At 40.0% G+C, this 17510-nt stretch overlaps 1 protein-coding gene and 1 long non-coding RNA gene across 10 annotated transcripts in view; one reads left to right on the top strand and one right to left on the bottom strand.

Moving 5' to 3' along the window:
* The window catches only part of chd9 (chromodomain helicase DNA binding protein 9), a 109529-nt gene that overhangs the window by 43870 nt on the left and 48149 nt on the right, over positions 1-17510 (bottom strand). For 8 of the 9 annotated variants that reach the window (XM_038302987.1, XM_038302985.1, XM_038302986.1 and 5 more), the window contains one exon: positions 9469-9890. In XM_038302987.1, coding sequence (XP_038158915.1) covers positions 9469-9890 — 422 coding nt within the window. Of the gene's footprint in view, positions 1-9468; positions 9891-13437; positions 14469-17510 lie in introns of those variants that run through there. The other variant, XM_038302990.1, reaches the window with a different exon arrangement.
* On the top strand, positions 13523-16353 carry LOC119795146. The gene is made up of 3 exons (XR_005282298.1): positions 13523-13899; positions 14000-14170; positions 16054-16353. It is a non-coding gene; the product is annotated as an uncharacterized LOC119795146 (long non-coding RNA).

Here is a 17510-nt window from a genome sequence, read left to right as displayed (position 1 = left end):
TTGTATTAGCCTTTTTCCTGCTTCACAAAGGTAGGCAGCAGCTTGACAAAGTCATGATGGTAATTATTTTAAATCCAAGTAGTATGCAGTTCTTCACATATACACACACACATCAATTTCAAACAGATGGTATCGGCCAATACTGCACAGCCAGGTATCGGTATCAGGGCCAAAAATTTGCATCGGCACAACACTACTTCTTGGACACTGAGGAAAATGGTAAAGATGGCGTTATCCCAACAGGTCCCAACACAAGAACACCATCCCATGATGAAACATTGTATTGGGCGCATCATGCTTTTGGGATTTTAGTAGGTAAAGGGAAACTTTTCAAGTAAATTATAATTTTTGCTAAATAAAGAAAGATTTTTTAAGCAAAACCGGTCAGTTGGTCTGTGTTTTGATGACCCAAAGCATTCTGCTAAAGCAACACTTAATTGAGACTAGAGCTTCTACTAACAACTATGTTGCAAATCGATTAATCTATCAATTATTGTTTCAATTAACCAATTAATAATCAGTTCACAAAAGGTTCCTGGATAGAGCATATAGTCAGACAAAAATACATATATATTCTTATCTTAAATACAAAATTTCTATATATATTTTTACAATTTTGATATTACTTCTCTGTCAGCTTAAGACAAGTTTTACATTTTCTACACTACAGTTAACAATTCATTTATCACTAGATTAGTTGACAAATATTTTGATAGTCGATTAATCTTGAATAATCAGATTAATTGTTTCAGCCCTAATTGAGAAGCCAACTGAGAATCCATAGTTTGATTTAAAGATTGTGGCTAACAAGTAAAAACCAACCAACAAAAAGGAGCTGGGGCAACATGAAGGCATTTTGTCTTGAGTAATGGGCAAAAAACACAGTGGGAAGATTTGGCAAGAGCCTTATCCATGGCGACTTCCAGCTTTGACTCCCACAAAGTTTGACTGTATAGTGTAATGACTTTTGAAGGGGTGGGGTGGAGCAAAGTATGACCTAAAGGATCATGGCGTGATTGTGCTATATCCTGATATTTTGATGGAAAGTTGGTTGGAAATAAAAATGAAAAATCAATGTGCCAGTTGGTGGGCTAAAATATTCAAATTTCAGATGAAAATAAAATTAGCATCAAGCTGGGAAATGAAGATCCCACTCAGTGATGATTTTGGGATCCATGCAAGTGCTGCGGTTTGATCTGGGTCTGAAGCAATCAGATTAATTGTGATTTATCCATCAGTGAAATACTTGTCACCTACTTTAGTAACTGATTAATCATTTACTGGCGTACAGAGACTGTAACATATCCTATTAGCTGAACTCAAAGCAGTGATTGTACCAAAGTTTGAAAAGTATTTAAAATCTTTGTATTCAATATGAAAAACCTTTTTTGTATATTTATCAGTATTCTCTATACAGAACTCAATGGATTGCATGTCATATTCTACTTTCTAAGAGTGTTCATATTTTTTCCCCTCTAAGTATTAAAGAGCATTAAATGTTTGGCTGTGACTCCATCCTGGAGAGAAATATCAGCTGTGCTGCTGCCATCAACACCTTTGTTTATAGATGTTGGAGATCACCCTGTTTTTCCAGTGTAGTCCTGTTTCTCTGATTGTGACTGGCAGGATGTGCTCTCTTCATCCTGTGGCATGGGAGCTGGCTCAGAGCTCGTCTGCCTGGCTGTGTGTTTCCTGGACGGGGCCGCCTTTTACAGCTGCTTTTTATCCCTGCTTCTGTCTCCTTGAACCCCAGTCGGCCTCGCTAGATGGCCGCTCACACTGAGCCTGGTTCTGCTGGAGGTTTCTTCCTGTTAAAAGGGAGTTTTTTCTCTCCACTGTCGCTACAAGCATGCTTAGTGTGAGGGATTGCACTGGAGTCAATGGGTCGATGCAATCAACTGGTTTTCCTTAAATAGAAAACTTTGAATCAATTTGACTGGATGATCTGGTGAACTGTAAAGTGCCTTGAGATGACATGTTGTGAATTGGCGCTGTATAGATAAACTGAATTGAATTTAATAAAGCCGTTATTATAAAAAAGAACACAAAAACACTTGAAATTTATCTGAACGTGTAATATTACCAAATTAACAAAATCAGTTCAATCTTGATGATACTCTAATGATGAAGTTGAGTCTGTAATTAAGGACATGTTTCCTCTAGGTTTAAGTCTGCAAATAATTTTTCTAATATAAATTCAATTTCTCTCGTAGGTTTTCTATCAGGAATTTCAGTCACCTTGCATTTCTAATTAGACTTCAGCTGCCCCTGATCAGACATTGCTTAGTGATACTCGATCTATAACCACAGTCTTTTTCCTCAGAGTAAAGGGTTAGTTGCCTTTCAAAGCTCTTTTGGCTCTCTTTCTCCAATTGTGCCAAATAACCCCTATCCCTCGTCCCCACGGTGATGTCCTGGCCTAGTTGGCTTGCAGCCATGAGAAGTGTGCGTCTGAGGTTTGATTTTTAATGGAATCAACACCAACTAGGGCTATGAAGCTCCCACAGAATACCACAGAGACTGCCTGCATCACATTTTTGTTGCTCTACCTCGGAAATTCTTGCTCGATAGGACCAAATTATTGTCAAATCTGCCATTAGGTGTGCTCTGAATGCGTTTGCTTCTGTTTTGGCATCCTGAGGGACTTACCCACAGAGCTGTGCTCATTCTTGTTGGGAAATCCCCACCTTCTTATGAATGGAAGGCTATAATCTCAGAGCCACACAGCTAACAAGAGGAAACGGTAGTAACAGCACCAATATGGCCCCCTCTAAGAGACGAATACCGTATCAACACGGTGCACATGGCCACACAAGCAAAAGCATTAAAAATGGGCAGCTCTCCTGGTCTCACTTCCTCACAGACACACAACCCGAGAGCCACAAACATGTTCAAATAAACCACACACCAAGACACGTGAACACGTGTGCACCCTGCAGGGGATTAAGTAGGGGAAAAAAACAATTAAAAAAACAGCTTCAGGCTTCCGTGATAAAAAAAGTGAGGGGAAAATAGATTAGACACCAAGGAAGCATGCTCTGAAATATGAACAGCTATCCTCATGCCGCATATACACTAGACTTAAACCTCCATTTTCTATCATGTAATTGATCTCACAAGCTCCATTTTGTTTGATATTTTCCTGCTACCCTGCTGCTTTGTAATGTAAGCATATCTGGAATATGCCTGCTCTCAGGAAACGCTGGATGCACCTCTTTCAGCGAGCCGGATAATCTACATTTATACTGAGGGGAAAAAATGTGAAGAGGATGGGGGGTGAAAGAAACAAAAAAGGGATGAGCGGCATAGTGCATTCATCAGGTAAACACGAGTGGATTTTGTAGCAGGTAGGCTGCATAGAAAAGCTCATTTCAGTCTGCAGAGACCCATGATCGGTCTAGCTGTATCCAGGGTAGGTTATGATGTTTAATATTGTTTCATGAACCATACCTCGCACAAAAACATAGAACACATGTATAATCTAATGATGTTATAGCTGCATTTGGTCAGATTTGTTCTTTTAAAAGAAGACTAACTGATAATCCATTAAAAAGGCATTCCCAATCCAACAATTTACACCCTCTCAGTTTCGCCAGTAAAATTTTATATAAAATCTAAGCAACATCATCTGCCAGTGAAAGACCAAAACTTGCTGAACTGTTTTCATGTAATCAAATCAAACATCAGCATCAACATTAGAAACAGTTTAGCTCAAATTTCAACCTAATTCCCAACCAGTCGGCTTTGAAAAGAACTCAACACACGAGATTGCCTAAAAAAATAAATAAATGTCCTTTTGAACATGAAAAAAAATTATAGCTTCATAACGCATTAAAGCTTCAGGGGATAGAGAAAACATCGACCCAGAAGGGGATAAAAAAAAATATTGAGAAAGGAAGTGCATTTTGTTTAACCTCCTAAGACATGTCTTGGACTTACAAAGACAGTGAGAGAGAACAAGACTTTCAGCAGATAACAGGAAGGGTGAAGGTGTCTGACATCACTCCACACCAAATAGAAACATTGAGCAATCATGGCAGGAAGACTTAAAGGTCATGAAAGGAAATTTGAGCAATTACCCAAAATAGTATTCATTGCAACTTGACATATTATGCAAACCCCAGCTAGAAAAAACAACCAAACGTCTGATATTTGTTCCTGCACTTCTACTGCATTTATATTGTACAGTGCAACGAAAGTCACTTTCTGCATTTAACCATTCCCATTGGGGAGCAGGGGGCTGCCATTTGCGGCACCAGGGGAGCAGTGTTGGGTTAAGGATCTTACTCAGAGAGCCAGAATGGCAGTCTGTGGGACTGGGTTTCAATCTCACAACCTCAGGATTCCAAGCCCTTTGCCCTAACTACTAGGCTGCCACTACCCAGAGCAGGCATTAGCGTGAAGGGTCTTGCCTAAAGACCAACACTGGTAGCTCAGTCCCCCCAGCTGGGATACGAACGCAGGACGGGTGAATTACCACTTGAGCCAGAGAGCCGTTAGATCAAGTGATAGAAATTTTTTTTGGCAGGTAAAGCTGTTTAGAAACTACAGATAGGAAGCCATAAAATCCTAGAGAAGCATCTCTGTATCTTTTATGAAACTATATGTGCTTATGTTTGTCTAAACTACAACTGTCTGGAGAAAAAACTTCTGCTAAGGTATCTATAATAATGACATGAAGAAAAAAGCCTTGATCTTCATTAGAGTGTGAGCATTCTGATCTTATTTGATTTGTGATACTTGGATCAACTTGATGCAGCATCATCATATTATTATTTATTGATTTACATTGAAATTAATGCAATAATTAGGAGTCACAATAAACAAGCTTTTTTGAAGGAGATACTAATATTTGTTGGAACTTAATCCGTTGGATTCTATACCATTTAATGTATCGAAAACCCTCAAATCAGGGAGATATAGTGATGCTTAGATTCCTTTATTTTATGACTGTATTAAAATAAAAAGACAAATATCCATCATTTTAATATAGCTGTACAAGTTTGCCGGTACATGGATGTAGTTGCTGCTTCTATTTACTTTTATTATCAGTCAGGGAGATTTTCAATGATGCCAACCTTTTCTTCTCTTCCCGAAGCCTCGGTAAAGCAGACAAGCTAAACAATCCGACACTTGTGAGAAAAATGAAAAAGGATTAATTCAAGTGTGACAGAGCTGGATGGTGGTCTCCGAGAAAAAACAAACAAAACTAAACAAACATAAAAAACGTTGAGTGCACAGACAATTAGGGTAATAGTCTTTTCTAAGGCCTTTCTTAAGGAACTGTGAGATGATGCAATGGAAGCCTGAGCACACAGTGAACACCACATTAAACCTCAGGTTTTCCATGCCCTGTCTGGCACGTTCCTTCAGCAGATTGAGGCTAAAGTAGAGACTCTAGAAGTAGGTTGGTACCTCTGCTCCGAGGAAAGATCCATTATAGGGAGATCCTAATGATGTATGCTTATGAACCAGATCATTTACTGCGGTTAATTTTTCCACCAGAAACATATCGGCTTCATGTGTGAAATTCAAAAGGCATCTAATAATCCCCATTAGAGTGATATACTTGGATTAAATAAAAAAAATAATGATTGACAAAAATGTATGCTTTTTGTAGCAGCTGTTCAAATATAAAAAATAAAAAAAAACTGTAAGGAACAAAGTTCAACGTTGCCTCAACAAATCTGCTGACATGTCTCCATGTTCAAGTGAGAAAATGACCCAAGTTCATGATACATGCTCAACAAAGAGGCAAAGTCCAATAGGGATTATGAAACGTTGTACCATTCCCCATGGCCATGGGGCAATTATGTTTTATGCATCGTGTGTACAAAAAACAGACCTGAGAGTCTATAATTCAAATGCAAATGCCAGCCTTAAAAATTTATTGCAGCAGATGCTTTGCTAACACGCTTGTAACAAAAGCTACATGCAAGTGGTGTTGTATTACAGCTGGAATGTTCCGTCGGACTAGAAAATGTCCTCCTGTTGGTCTAAACCGTGCAGGTAGTCACACCCCGCTTTGAACCGATTTACTGTAATTTGATTCGTTGAGCTCAAACAGAACCTGTCCACTGTTTTCTTAGGAGTTATTCTCTAAACAGAGGGTTGAAATTTGACACGTTAAAGAACTTTTTGTCAAATATGGTGGTGTGTAAATTCAGGTTTTCATGTTTCAGATGCAGCGCCGCAAACATTTGAGTGTTTATGTTTTTACTTTACACGGTAAAGAACCTGCCGTCACGGCTGAATAAAACTGAACATACTGGATTTCTCGCTTTTCTCATACTAAAAAGTTAAACACACCTATTAGCGGCATTCTTCTTTTGGCTACTCTAGTATTAACAAATATCCTCATTTAAATTTAACCCATACTTAAGCATGATCTACACTTCACCTTTAAAAGAAACCATAATTGTCTGCCCTTTTTTTCCTATTACCTGAGAAGGAAAAGATTTATAGCCTTGAAATATTTCATGCCTGTAGAGCTTAACACCTTAGATGAGACTGTAACGCACTCCCACAGGCCACTAGTAATAATCAGACAGTTTAACGTCACTGCCATGTTTGAGCTTAGAGCCTCCACGATATAAAAACAAAGGGAAACAAAAGGAGGGAGTGAGGAAAGCAACAAATGAAAAAGCATGTGCCAAAGAAATGTCAAAAATGCCTTTCTTTGTCTGATACTTGGCTAGTGACATGAACGAGGAGTCCATAAATATCTCAACAAGAACCAGGCTGGAATGATATAAAAACTAATTTATCGCCTGAACAGAGTTTTTTTTTTCTGGAAAAAGAAAATCCCCAAACAGGCATCGATTAGATGCTGCTTTCATGGAAATACTATGATTTGAATTAATTTAGTATCTTGAAAGCAACAGCTTTACAAAATTCGTTTCCACTTTTTTGGTTTTTGTGCTTTTAAACCATGCATGTTGTATGGCTGATTGCAAGTACAAACATTTATCTCAAAAGATTATAGATGATATAAGCTATATGTATTTCAACACTCCTCTAGAGTCCAAAATTTCACTTAAATAAAATTAAAGACTGGAAAAAAAAATCTAAATCTAGAAAAGTCATTTTTTCTTAAAAATAAGAGTATTTGTTCTTGAATTGAGGAGGTAAAAGATACATTTTGCCAATTGAACGAGATAATTACACTTAAAAATAAGAAAACGTAATTGCATTGTCCCATTTCAAGTGCCTTTTATCTAAATATCTTATTTAAAGAGTAAAAATACCTCATTCCAGTGGCAAATCATTTAATTTACCTACTCAAATTAAGGGTAAATACACTTATTTTACAGTATTTTTACTTATTTCTAGATAGTTTTTCCAGTGCATACAGCATCTCATCTTTACGTCATTGATAATCAACTAAAAACATGTTCTCTGTGTAGATTCCAAAGCGCTTTATCACAAAATACTAGAACGAAAACGTTCCATGCAGCTTTGTGACACGTTCATTTAGGCTGGTAGTTTACAGAACATGGATGACTTTTGCCAACAACATGAGGCTGAACGCATCAGAGCGTAGTTCTTCAGTCTTAGTGTTTCTTTTCACAGTCTTTGAGAAATATCACAGTTAAGGCAAAGTGTTATCAGCTCTAATAGTAAAGGTCGCAAAAAAGCTAAATATCCTAATCGTAATTTACCCCAATATAGGATGGTGAATGTCACGCCTAACCATTTGGTCTTTGGCTTAATAGCAAAATCTGTATCTGCAGAGCTATGAGATACTGTGTCGCTTTGAGGAACACTACCTTTGGCACCAACAGAACTGACCAACGTTAAATCATTAGTGAAAAGCTGCTTTAAGAGCCTGTATAGTTATTAGCAATTAATGCACAATAAAAAAAAAAAAAGAAAGGAAAATCTTTTTTCCCCGTCGCTTTAACAGTAAAACAGGTTACTGTATTTATTTAAAATGGACCTTCAAGAAAAATGGTAAAATCTTGTGATGAAGCTCACTTGTTTTGTGAAAGTTGTAAATGTTTTAACCCTTTAAAGCCCGATCCAAGAATAAAACAAAACAGAAAATTTTTTTTTTTTTTGGTTTGAAGTCCTTATTCGGCCTTTTAACAAAATATGTAAAAAGAAAAAACAGAAATACATTTTTGATATTAATAATTTATTACTATGCAATAAGTCAAGATTATTTTTGGTGTAGTCTTTTGCCCTCTGTTATCACGTATATCTGATTGTGTACAATAGGATTTTGAGCAAAGTTTTTAACCATTAAATTATGCAAAAGGTGTCAGACGCAAAACATTTCAGAAACCGTTTGTATCAAATATGATACATTTGGCATTACAGGGTTAAAAGGTGTTGTATTTGCACAGATTATCAGCTGGGTTTATGTCCAATAAACTGGAGGATTTTACAGTATGTCCAGTAATGCAGCTTTAAAACCATGATTTCATTAGAGGGTAAACACTTAATCTGGACAATTAATTTTTAATTTATACAGAAAGTAGAAAGCTTTTTTTCCGCTCCAAATTGCTCTTAAAGGAAAATAGCATCAGCTTTACATCAATCAGTGATCAGAAATCAGAGTAAAATCTAGCATGTTCAACACCTCTCCTCCGTTACAGCCTTGATCTATTAATCAATCCAGCTTCCAGGCAGATTTTTGACCGCTGTCTGTTTACCACATCAGCTTGAAAAAAATAAATAAATAAATTGGCTGTTTATATGCTGTTTAAAATGAACAAACCCATCCCCCACGGTCCAACTAGCTTTAAATTTTACTGCATTTAAACATTAGCCCGCTCCTTTGTCTCCATGCCTCTGCATTCACATCTGCACCAACTGATGTTTTAATAGCTTATGTGGGGTGTGGCTTATAGCTGCACACTTGCATATAGCAGTTAAGCATTGGGGGATGGTAGGCAGATTATAATATCAGGACTTTTCGCCCAAACGTCTGAAGCAGCGGTATCTCACATGTAAACGCAGCATTTGTGTTCCATGTCTGCACTGAGGGATGACTACACATGCTTTATTGTTATGGCATGTAGTAAATGTTGAACTTTGAGCTTCCATCTTGGTAGCCACAGGAAGAGATTGTACAGAGACAAAATACAAAATTGCCCTGCTGCTTCCTGGCAGGCTTGCTTTTGATAAATTTAGGTTTCTCCTTTCCTTACTAACAGTATCCTTGTCGACTCTCTGCTGTACTAAGAAATAAATAATTCATTAGAAGAGTAAATGATTGCTATAAATGATTTATTATCATTACAAACAAAGAAGGATTTGCAGCCTTATACTAAAGTACTGGAGCACAGCAGCAGCAGCAAGCAACCAGAGGCATGTGTCACATGCTAATTTGAGCTCATGTATTGCTGGGGAGATTCAGGCAGGCGCTGAATTAACAGAAGATCAAAGCTCTACTTAATGGATTATTCTTTAATAGGTTGTGCATTTTGCTGGTTTGACACAGATTGAACGCCATCTACTTACCCAATCTTGGTCTTTTGCTTGGGCTTTGATGAAGGTACGATGCAGGCCTTCCTGGAGGCCTTCTCTTTGGTCCGGGCTTTGCCATTTCCTTTGTGCTCGCGCTCACGGTGAGTCTTGAACTGAGCAGAGGAGCTGGGGAAGCTCTCCGGGCTCATGACCCGTGGGATGTTCTTCTCCCCTCTTTGTCGCGCCTTGGCTATCGCCTCTGATATTATCCTATTGGCCTTCTCCTGCTTCTCATGCACAGTTGACTCCATCTGATGGTGCTTCCTCCTTGGCACCCTCTTCTCCGACGAGGAGCTGGAGGAGGATGAAGATGAGGAAGAAGACGACGAAGAGGAGGAGGAGGATGAAGGGCTGCTCTTCACTGTGGGGCTGAGGACCCGCACCTGACAACTGGAACCATTGGGGTTTTTTCGAGGCTAAAGGGAGACAGAAGAGAAGCGGATGAAGATAACCATTTTAATGTTTTTAAAAGTATATTTAATAAATACTACAAATATTATTTAAATTAGCCTTTTATTAATTATCTGAAAAAATATTTTAGACATGAAGAATGACAAACAAAACTGAACCACTATTATCCAAACAAAACAAAAAAACGGGTCATAACACGGATGATGAATGGCTTCAGATGTTCCAATCACCTCCACAGCTGAAACAGGACTGTCCTGCACAGAGTCTGGACCTAAACCTTATAGAATACCTTTGGGGATAGAGATGAGGCTGCAAATCTAGTCGTCTTCTTTTGGCAACAGTGACTTGAAAATTCAGCTGACAAGGAAAGTGGGGCGTGCATCAAGCAAAGGTCAAGAAGCTACAATAGGACTGAAACCTGTGATGGCCACGCTATGGATGGAGCCTCCATACATGGGTTGTGCAATCCCAACTCTAGTTTTCTTATCCATAATATTTACAGAATAGTTGTAGCGGTTGGTATGGAAACTGGGGTCAATCAACAAATTAGAGCGTATAGATTAAGAGTATGGAGACATTAAAGTTAATGTTAAAGACCGACATCATTGACTACATAGTTTACCTGGAGATTACCTACTGTCAAACATGTAGTTTGTGGTATCCATTACACCCCATTTGTGTATTAGTAGCAGATTATATAAAATGTATTTAAGTTGTGTATTTCTAAAGCAGATACAACACCTTGGCGGTAAACAATCTGACCAAAATAAATGACAAAGGATTTTTTCAAAGCCATTGACAAAACAGCAAAGGTACAACCTGGTAGACAGGTTATACCCAGAGTTGTCCCCTATCTGTTAGAGACATTTAGCCCTATAAGGCTAAACAAACATTTCAACATCAGTTGAATTCGGTTGTGCCCAGATCTAGTCCCTAAGGTCGGCATGTCTTCCATATTATCAGTGTGTGAGTGTGTGTGTGAATGGGTGAATGAATGTAGTGTAAAGCGCTTTGGTCAAGTCTCCTAACTTGAATAAAGGCGCTATATAAGTACATGCCATTTACCATTTACCATTATCCTGGTTCGAACCAACTATGTGATTCATTCAGTACCCAATGTCTGGGAAACTGAACCATTTTTAGCTAGCAGAGAAGTCAATAGATAGAGCAAATGTTTATCTTTACCATGAGACGTAGAACGATCTGACAGAGTGAGTCAGTAATTCTTGACAATTAGCCGCTCTTTTTGGCCCTTTGCCATTCTGTACCTTTGCAATTTTTCGTGCAATGGTACCAATAATTGGTTAGACAAGCAAGTATTTTTCCACTATTGTATTGTGCAATATAAAAAAAGCCGTTCGGCTTTGATAAGGGGTCATAATATCTCATGTTTTGTAAAAGAGTTAATAATACCAATAAAAGAGCAGATCGAATTAATTTGCCTGTAAGATATCATTATGTTTAAAAGAGAAATTAAACATTGTCCAATGGTTTGGGTACATTGATATAAACTGGCTTGTATATGGGCATAAAAATGAAAGGCAATTGCAATGTAAGGATAAAAAAAGGCGTTTTTTTTTTATAGTAAATTAACCCAAAGCAGTCACCAGCACCAAACTGTCCCCTTCAATATGAGATTATGAATGCTATATGGTTAGTTTTTATTATATATATATTGCATAAAATGTTTTATTAGTCACACATTACGACTGGGGGACGAAGGGAAAAAAATCATAATCCAGTGGATTAGAACCAGAATTTGATATAGCAGTCCAAGTGATCTCTGATAGGTGTTACTGATTATTCCCGGGAGGAAGGGGGGTTCAGGTTCTTGAAGCCAATATTGCTTTCCTTCCCACATTTACATAACAAATAAAAATGTAACACTAGCCTCAATTTATCCAAAAAAAAAAAAAAAAACATATTCTTTATATGTAGCAAATGCAATGGATTCACATGATGTAACCTCAAGTCATGGCTGCTAAAGACACTAATGAATCAAACAAGCAGGTATCAGCTAATGGCGATGTAGAAAAAATAAACAACTGTAACATTGACCCAAAATCAACGTCTCTAGTTCGGCTCGTTACCATATTGGGTTCAGTGATCCAACTAGGAATTGGAAACATAAGTGATAGTAAGAGCTTCTTCTTAAGGTAGCAGAAACCCTTTGGAGCTAAGCCAGACAGAAGAGCATGTTGCTGCCTCTTTCTTTGATGCTGTTGGTTGGAGGTGGACCAGTCCCACTTTGCCCGTTACTTGTTTCAACTCCAAGCTTAATCTAACTTAAACTAAAAACAAAAAACAGAAAAATAGAAGCTTTCTTACAGAGAATCGCTTTCAGATCAGGGGAACACCAGGTGACACCAATAGTCTGATGTAAATCCAGTTCTTTTGAGTTAGGCGTCTAAAGCATTTGCCCGTTGCAGCAGGTTACATTGAATCTTGCAGACATAAATAATCCAGCCTCTGTGATACATGATAATATGTGAATAATGGATGCCGTTACTGCAGTTATGCCCTGTTGTGGGCCTTCAGCCCAGAGGAAAGGGAACCCATAAATGAATGACCTGATCTAAAAATGTGTTTGTATGACTACATGGCTCAGGCGCGCCTAGTGGCTTTTTTTTTCCAACCCCCTCTCTACACTGCTAGAAAAATAAAGGAATTAGCTTAAACCATACTGACAAAGTAGGGGGAGGGAAATGAATGATTAGCAATTCCTCTGGAAGAAAGTATGGGGGAAGAAAACGCTTACAAGAGCTGCATTATAATTTTCACATGTGCTTCTCTGCTGAGGCTATTAGGAAGAAATTGACTGGATCAAGCTGGAATGTTTTCATTCAAGTTAATAAAAAAAAACAGAAGGAGGAGTTGAAAGTAATGCATAAAAAAAACACTAAGGAGGAGCAAAAAAAATTCCACAAAACGGGTTTCCATCAGCAAAGCTAGAGGCTGGGGGAAAGAAAATCTAAAATGCAGCAAAAGTGAGAGCGCTGCAGCTGTGTAATACATCTATAAATAACTGAAATTACAGCCTGCCAGCACTGCAGTGATTTAAATCTCTCTCGCAGCACGCAGTCCCGTGAAAAACGGCGAGGACCGACAGAGACCATGAAAAGGTAAAGTAAGCTCCATTTAGGTGGGACACCTTCCCCTCATTGCCCACCCCTCATTTCCACATGGAGCAGGCTCTCTGCTGACTGACAGGCTCAACTCGTGGAGGGCAAACACACAGACACACACACTGAAACTACAGAGCAGGACAGCTGTAGGCGCAGATCAACAGGAGAACGACAAAGTGATGTGGGACATGAAAGGCTGAAGAGGGGCTGGGGAAATCAGTCGAATCCACTGGGTCTTCATTATGTCACACGGTAGAAAGAATGAGTGGAAAGAGGAACAGAAAGAAAAAAAATTAAAAAAATTCAGCAATGAGTTCAAGATGGCGGCAGTGCAGCATGAGCCAGTAGCAGAGGAGGTTGTTCAGTTCCTGCCGGGCCCCTCCTCCTCCCCCCTCGTTCCTCCTCCCTCTGAGAGCAGCTCACTTACCCTTCCTCTTGGCCTCTTCACTGTAGACATGTTGAGTTTTTTTTTCTCCTTCCTCTTTGCTCCCCCTCTCCAGCCGGCTAACAAAAGCCTTGCCCTTTCACCGTGTTCCTGCTCTCTCTGTTGCTCACCAACTCCTTCTCTTCCAAATACTCCTCTTTTTTCCCCAACAGTCCGGTTTCTGTCACTCTTCCTTGAGCTTAGTGGTGTTCCCCCCTCCCCTGCCCTCCCCTCCCTCACTTGCTTGTTCCTCGTTTTCCTCCCCTCCTCCTCCTCCTCCTTTCCCGGTCAGCTCGTCTCCTCCGGCGAGAGTGAGCGCTATGCTGGAACCGTTCCGTCGCCTCCTCCCCCAGCGGGCAGGGCTCAAGAGGAGCGCATGGGGAGCTCTCTCTCTCTTTCTCTCTTCCTCCCTCTTTCGTCTCCTCACAGGGTGATGAGGGAGCAGCGCTGTTGGCGGTAGAGGAGGTGAGTGACAGTCCAGGAAGCTCTCATTCTGCTGCTGCGTGCCGTTTCACCGTAGTCCGGCTTCAGCCTTTCCTCTCTCTCTCTTGTTTGTGTGTGTCAGAGTTGCCTTACCCAGCCGCCTCTCTCCTCCCCCCCACATTGAGTCCTCTTTCCTCTCGTGAGTGTGGTCTAGGTGCCTCTCCGGCTCCTCTTAATTCTCCCCGTTCACCATTTCTGCCTTGCCGCCTTCCTGTTATCTTCTCTCCTCGTCTCCTTCAGCAGCCAGATGAAGGTAGGTTTCCCCTCTTATTGCTTACAGAAAAGGCTTTGTCTGACCTTTAGCGGTTGTTTGGTGTTGTTGGTTTTTCCCCCTCTCCTGTCCTCCCTATACTTGTCCCTTTCCCGGTCCTTTTCCCGTTGTTCTTCTCTCCGCTCGGATGCCGTGCGCGTACAGAGCTTAAGTCTCAGGCAACCGGAGCCGTGGAAAATGAAAGCACAAAGAAGCAAAATGCATCAGCATGAATATTAGAGATGTCGTTAAAACCCAGACTCGTTTTTCTCTCGCTCACTCACTCGCCCTCTCTCTCTCTCTCTCTCTCTCTCTTTGTGAGGAAGTAGGCCAGCAGATGGTGCTAGCAGTTATTACATTAACTTTCTCAACTTAACCCCCAAAGCACTGGATTTTGTCACACGTTTTAGATCGGCAGAATTGGAGGCTTGTTGAGTGGCTTCTGCATAAAATACACTGATTTACTCAAGCATCAGTCAAACATGCAACTAAACAAGCTCCCGAAAGGAGGAATGGAATCCAGGCTGGCGCTTTGACAAGGTCACAGGTGGGTCAATATGCAGCAATGATGAAGAAGAAGGTTTACAAAGGAAGGCAGGATGAGCTGGACAACTTGGATCAAAGCTCAACGACAGAACATAATCTGAGAGAACATGAACATCTTTGGGGAACCAATGACACCACCGCCAAGCAGCCATGTGAACCAGCTCACACATGAGCTGAAATCAGCTGCAACACTCAGCACTGCCATGTGCATCCAGCTCGCGACATCAAGCACGCTAGGTCTAAGAAAATAAAACATTTGAAATGAGATAAACATGTCATTTTATTTCAACGAATAGAGATTTTTTTTTTTAAAGTGCAGTAACACTCTTTTGGGCTTTACTGGAAATTTAAATATAATCATTTTGTTACTTTCCCCATAATGGCAGCCCTCTTCTCCCCAAGGGGATGAGTTAAATGCAGAATTCATTTCATTGCTCTGTACTTATGACATGGTAATGACAATAAAAAAAAGCTGGAAAAAAATAAGTATCTGTTTATAAAGTTTGACTGATCATTTAGCTAATCAGAAAGAGTTCAGAGCACATAGGATTGCTGACAATTGGGAGAAATATTAATATGCCTGGGAAGAAAATTAAAATCTAAAGTATAGATAAACAGTCCCTTATGAATATCTCTAACTGTAATAAGTTATTCACTGTTTTGTAGAGCAGGTATCATTCCTTAAGTAATACATATTCCATCAAAATTAATTGTTGACGCCTGACTTATTAAGATCTATTCAACTTCGAACTCTAGGAACAGGGGATTGTGGGTAGTTAGCATAAACTGAATGGAAGCTATTAATTCAGGAATGTTAATAGATCCTTTGTCCAAGCCTTTAAATCTTATCTTATATTTGCATCCAACTCGACAGACATAGTGGCACCATGATGCAAACGATCCTCACAGCAGGAAGATGAAAAAAGCATCTACGGTAGCTGAATCCATGCATGTGTGCTTGCAACACTCTGATTTAAAGTGATTGGTGGTAACATGAGGTTAAAAGCTGAGCTCATCCTTCATTAAGTCAGTCAGTCTGACCACAGACAGCTGATTCAAGACGGTTAATGAAAACCAAAAACAACACAGAGGCAAATCAAAGAGTTTGGCCAGGAATAACTTAAATGTTGGCTTATGTAGTTTCCACCTTTTTGGTTCCATTGTAAGTTTGCTCAGATAAAGTGTGAAATGTGTGGGTGACCATATGCAGGTTCTAACACCTTATGGGTTTAGGTTACTAATAATAAGGATGTTGTGGACAAGAGTGCTTCTGGAGGCTGTTGCAGAACCCCTCTGTGGTTTGTGTCGCTTCATGTCTCTCTGCTTTCTATCTCTTACAGACTTGGAGACGGTTTCCTTGAATGAAGGTAGCGGCTGCTTTCGAACTTTCAGCAGCGCTGGCAGTAGTCGGCTTTGTACCGACCTGCCAAATCCTTGGAGTTTGGACTGTAAAGCAGAGGACATGCTTACAGGGAAGCTGAGCGGGACGGCCCGTCCCAATTCCACTGTCAAGCTGCCCAAAAGGGTGAAGTACCTGGAGATGGGTTGAAAACATGCAGGGCAGAAGTAGAATAGCCTCAAGACTCTCTTCTTGTCCCCATAAATAAATGAATGAATAAATAAATAACAGTCAAACAGCATCTCTCCCGTCTGAGTGCTGAAACCAAACAGGAGGTGAATAACCTCTGCTATCTTAGTTAAAAAAAAACAGGTTAAATTCCCTCCTTTGTCTTTTAGTTATTTTATAAAAAAAATATTTGCTCTCATTGGAGAAAAAAATAATCAGAAAAAGGAGCAACAGTCAACTTAATAAAGCTCAGACTTCGAATGTCAAATGGCACGAAGCCACAGCTCCCTGGCGACTAGACAGTTAATATGCAAACGAGGCTGGCAGCTCTCTGTGAGAGGGAGTGGCTTCCTTTTAGGCCAGATGAGACGGTGGAGAGGAAGAAGAGGGGAGGGGAGGAGGAGGAGGAGGAGGAAGGGGAGTGAAAGGCAGTGACGGGGAAAGGAAGTGGGTTATAAAGGGAGAAAAAAAAAAAGAACTGCTCTTCCCGCCCAGGGAGGGAGAGCGGCTGCAAAGATACAGGTGTCCGTCTCTAAAGACCATCTCACCCCCATCAAATACTATTAGTGAAGCACGGTTATTACAAGGAAGAGTCATCTCTCTCCCTCTCTCTCACTAATCATTATGGAAATGAAAGCAGAGAGCAAGCAGCGAGTTGACCGGAGCCTACAAGATGGCAAGTTCATAACCAAGCTTCAGGGCAAACACGAGATGAAATCACTACTCAGGAGAGAAAGATGATGTTTCTCAGTGTTACTGAGAGCACCATCGATGGTTAACTGAATGGGAGCGAGGCGTTAGATCCATCATGGACGGCAGCCAACAATGGACGTTTGATCTGGCAAATGGCTTCTTCAGATTACTGCTTCCACAGTGAAGGGGGGAAACATCCTTTAGGGCAGATATCACTGCTCACATTGCTTGATGACCCTCCTGAGGTGCACTTTAGCCACTGAATTAACTCAAGGCCAAGCCTGGCTGCTATGAGCATTATTTTTATCGTTCAAAGCAGGTTTTGACTTTAGAAAATGAGCATTTTTATAACAGTTAAAAGCCAAATATTTCAATAAAAGTGCATTTTAACTCTGCTACCCAGAGATAATTTCTGGCCTTCCACAGTGTTACATAAACAGGATTCTTATGTAAATTAAATGTGCAGTTGTGAATAGGGTAACAGTAGGTTTGAAAGTGACTCCTCTTCATTAAAAGCCGAAATTTTAAACAACAAAA

The sequence above is a fragment of the Cyprinodon tularosa genome, unplaced genomic scaffold (assembly GCF_016077235.1).
Source record: "Cyprinodon tularosa strain WSP-4 unplaced genomic scaffold, ASM1607723v1 ctg50, whole genome shotgun sequence".
Lineage (NCBI taxonomy): Eukaryota > Metazoa > Chordata > Actinopteri > Cyprinodontiformes > Cyprinodontidae > Cyprinodon > Cyprinodon tularosa.
The sequence above is the reverse complement of the archived record's forward strand: the minus strand, read 5'-3'. Positions and strand labels throughout refer to the sequence as shown.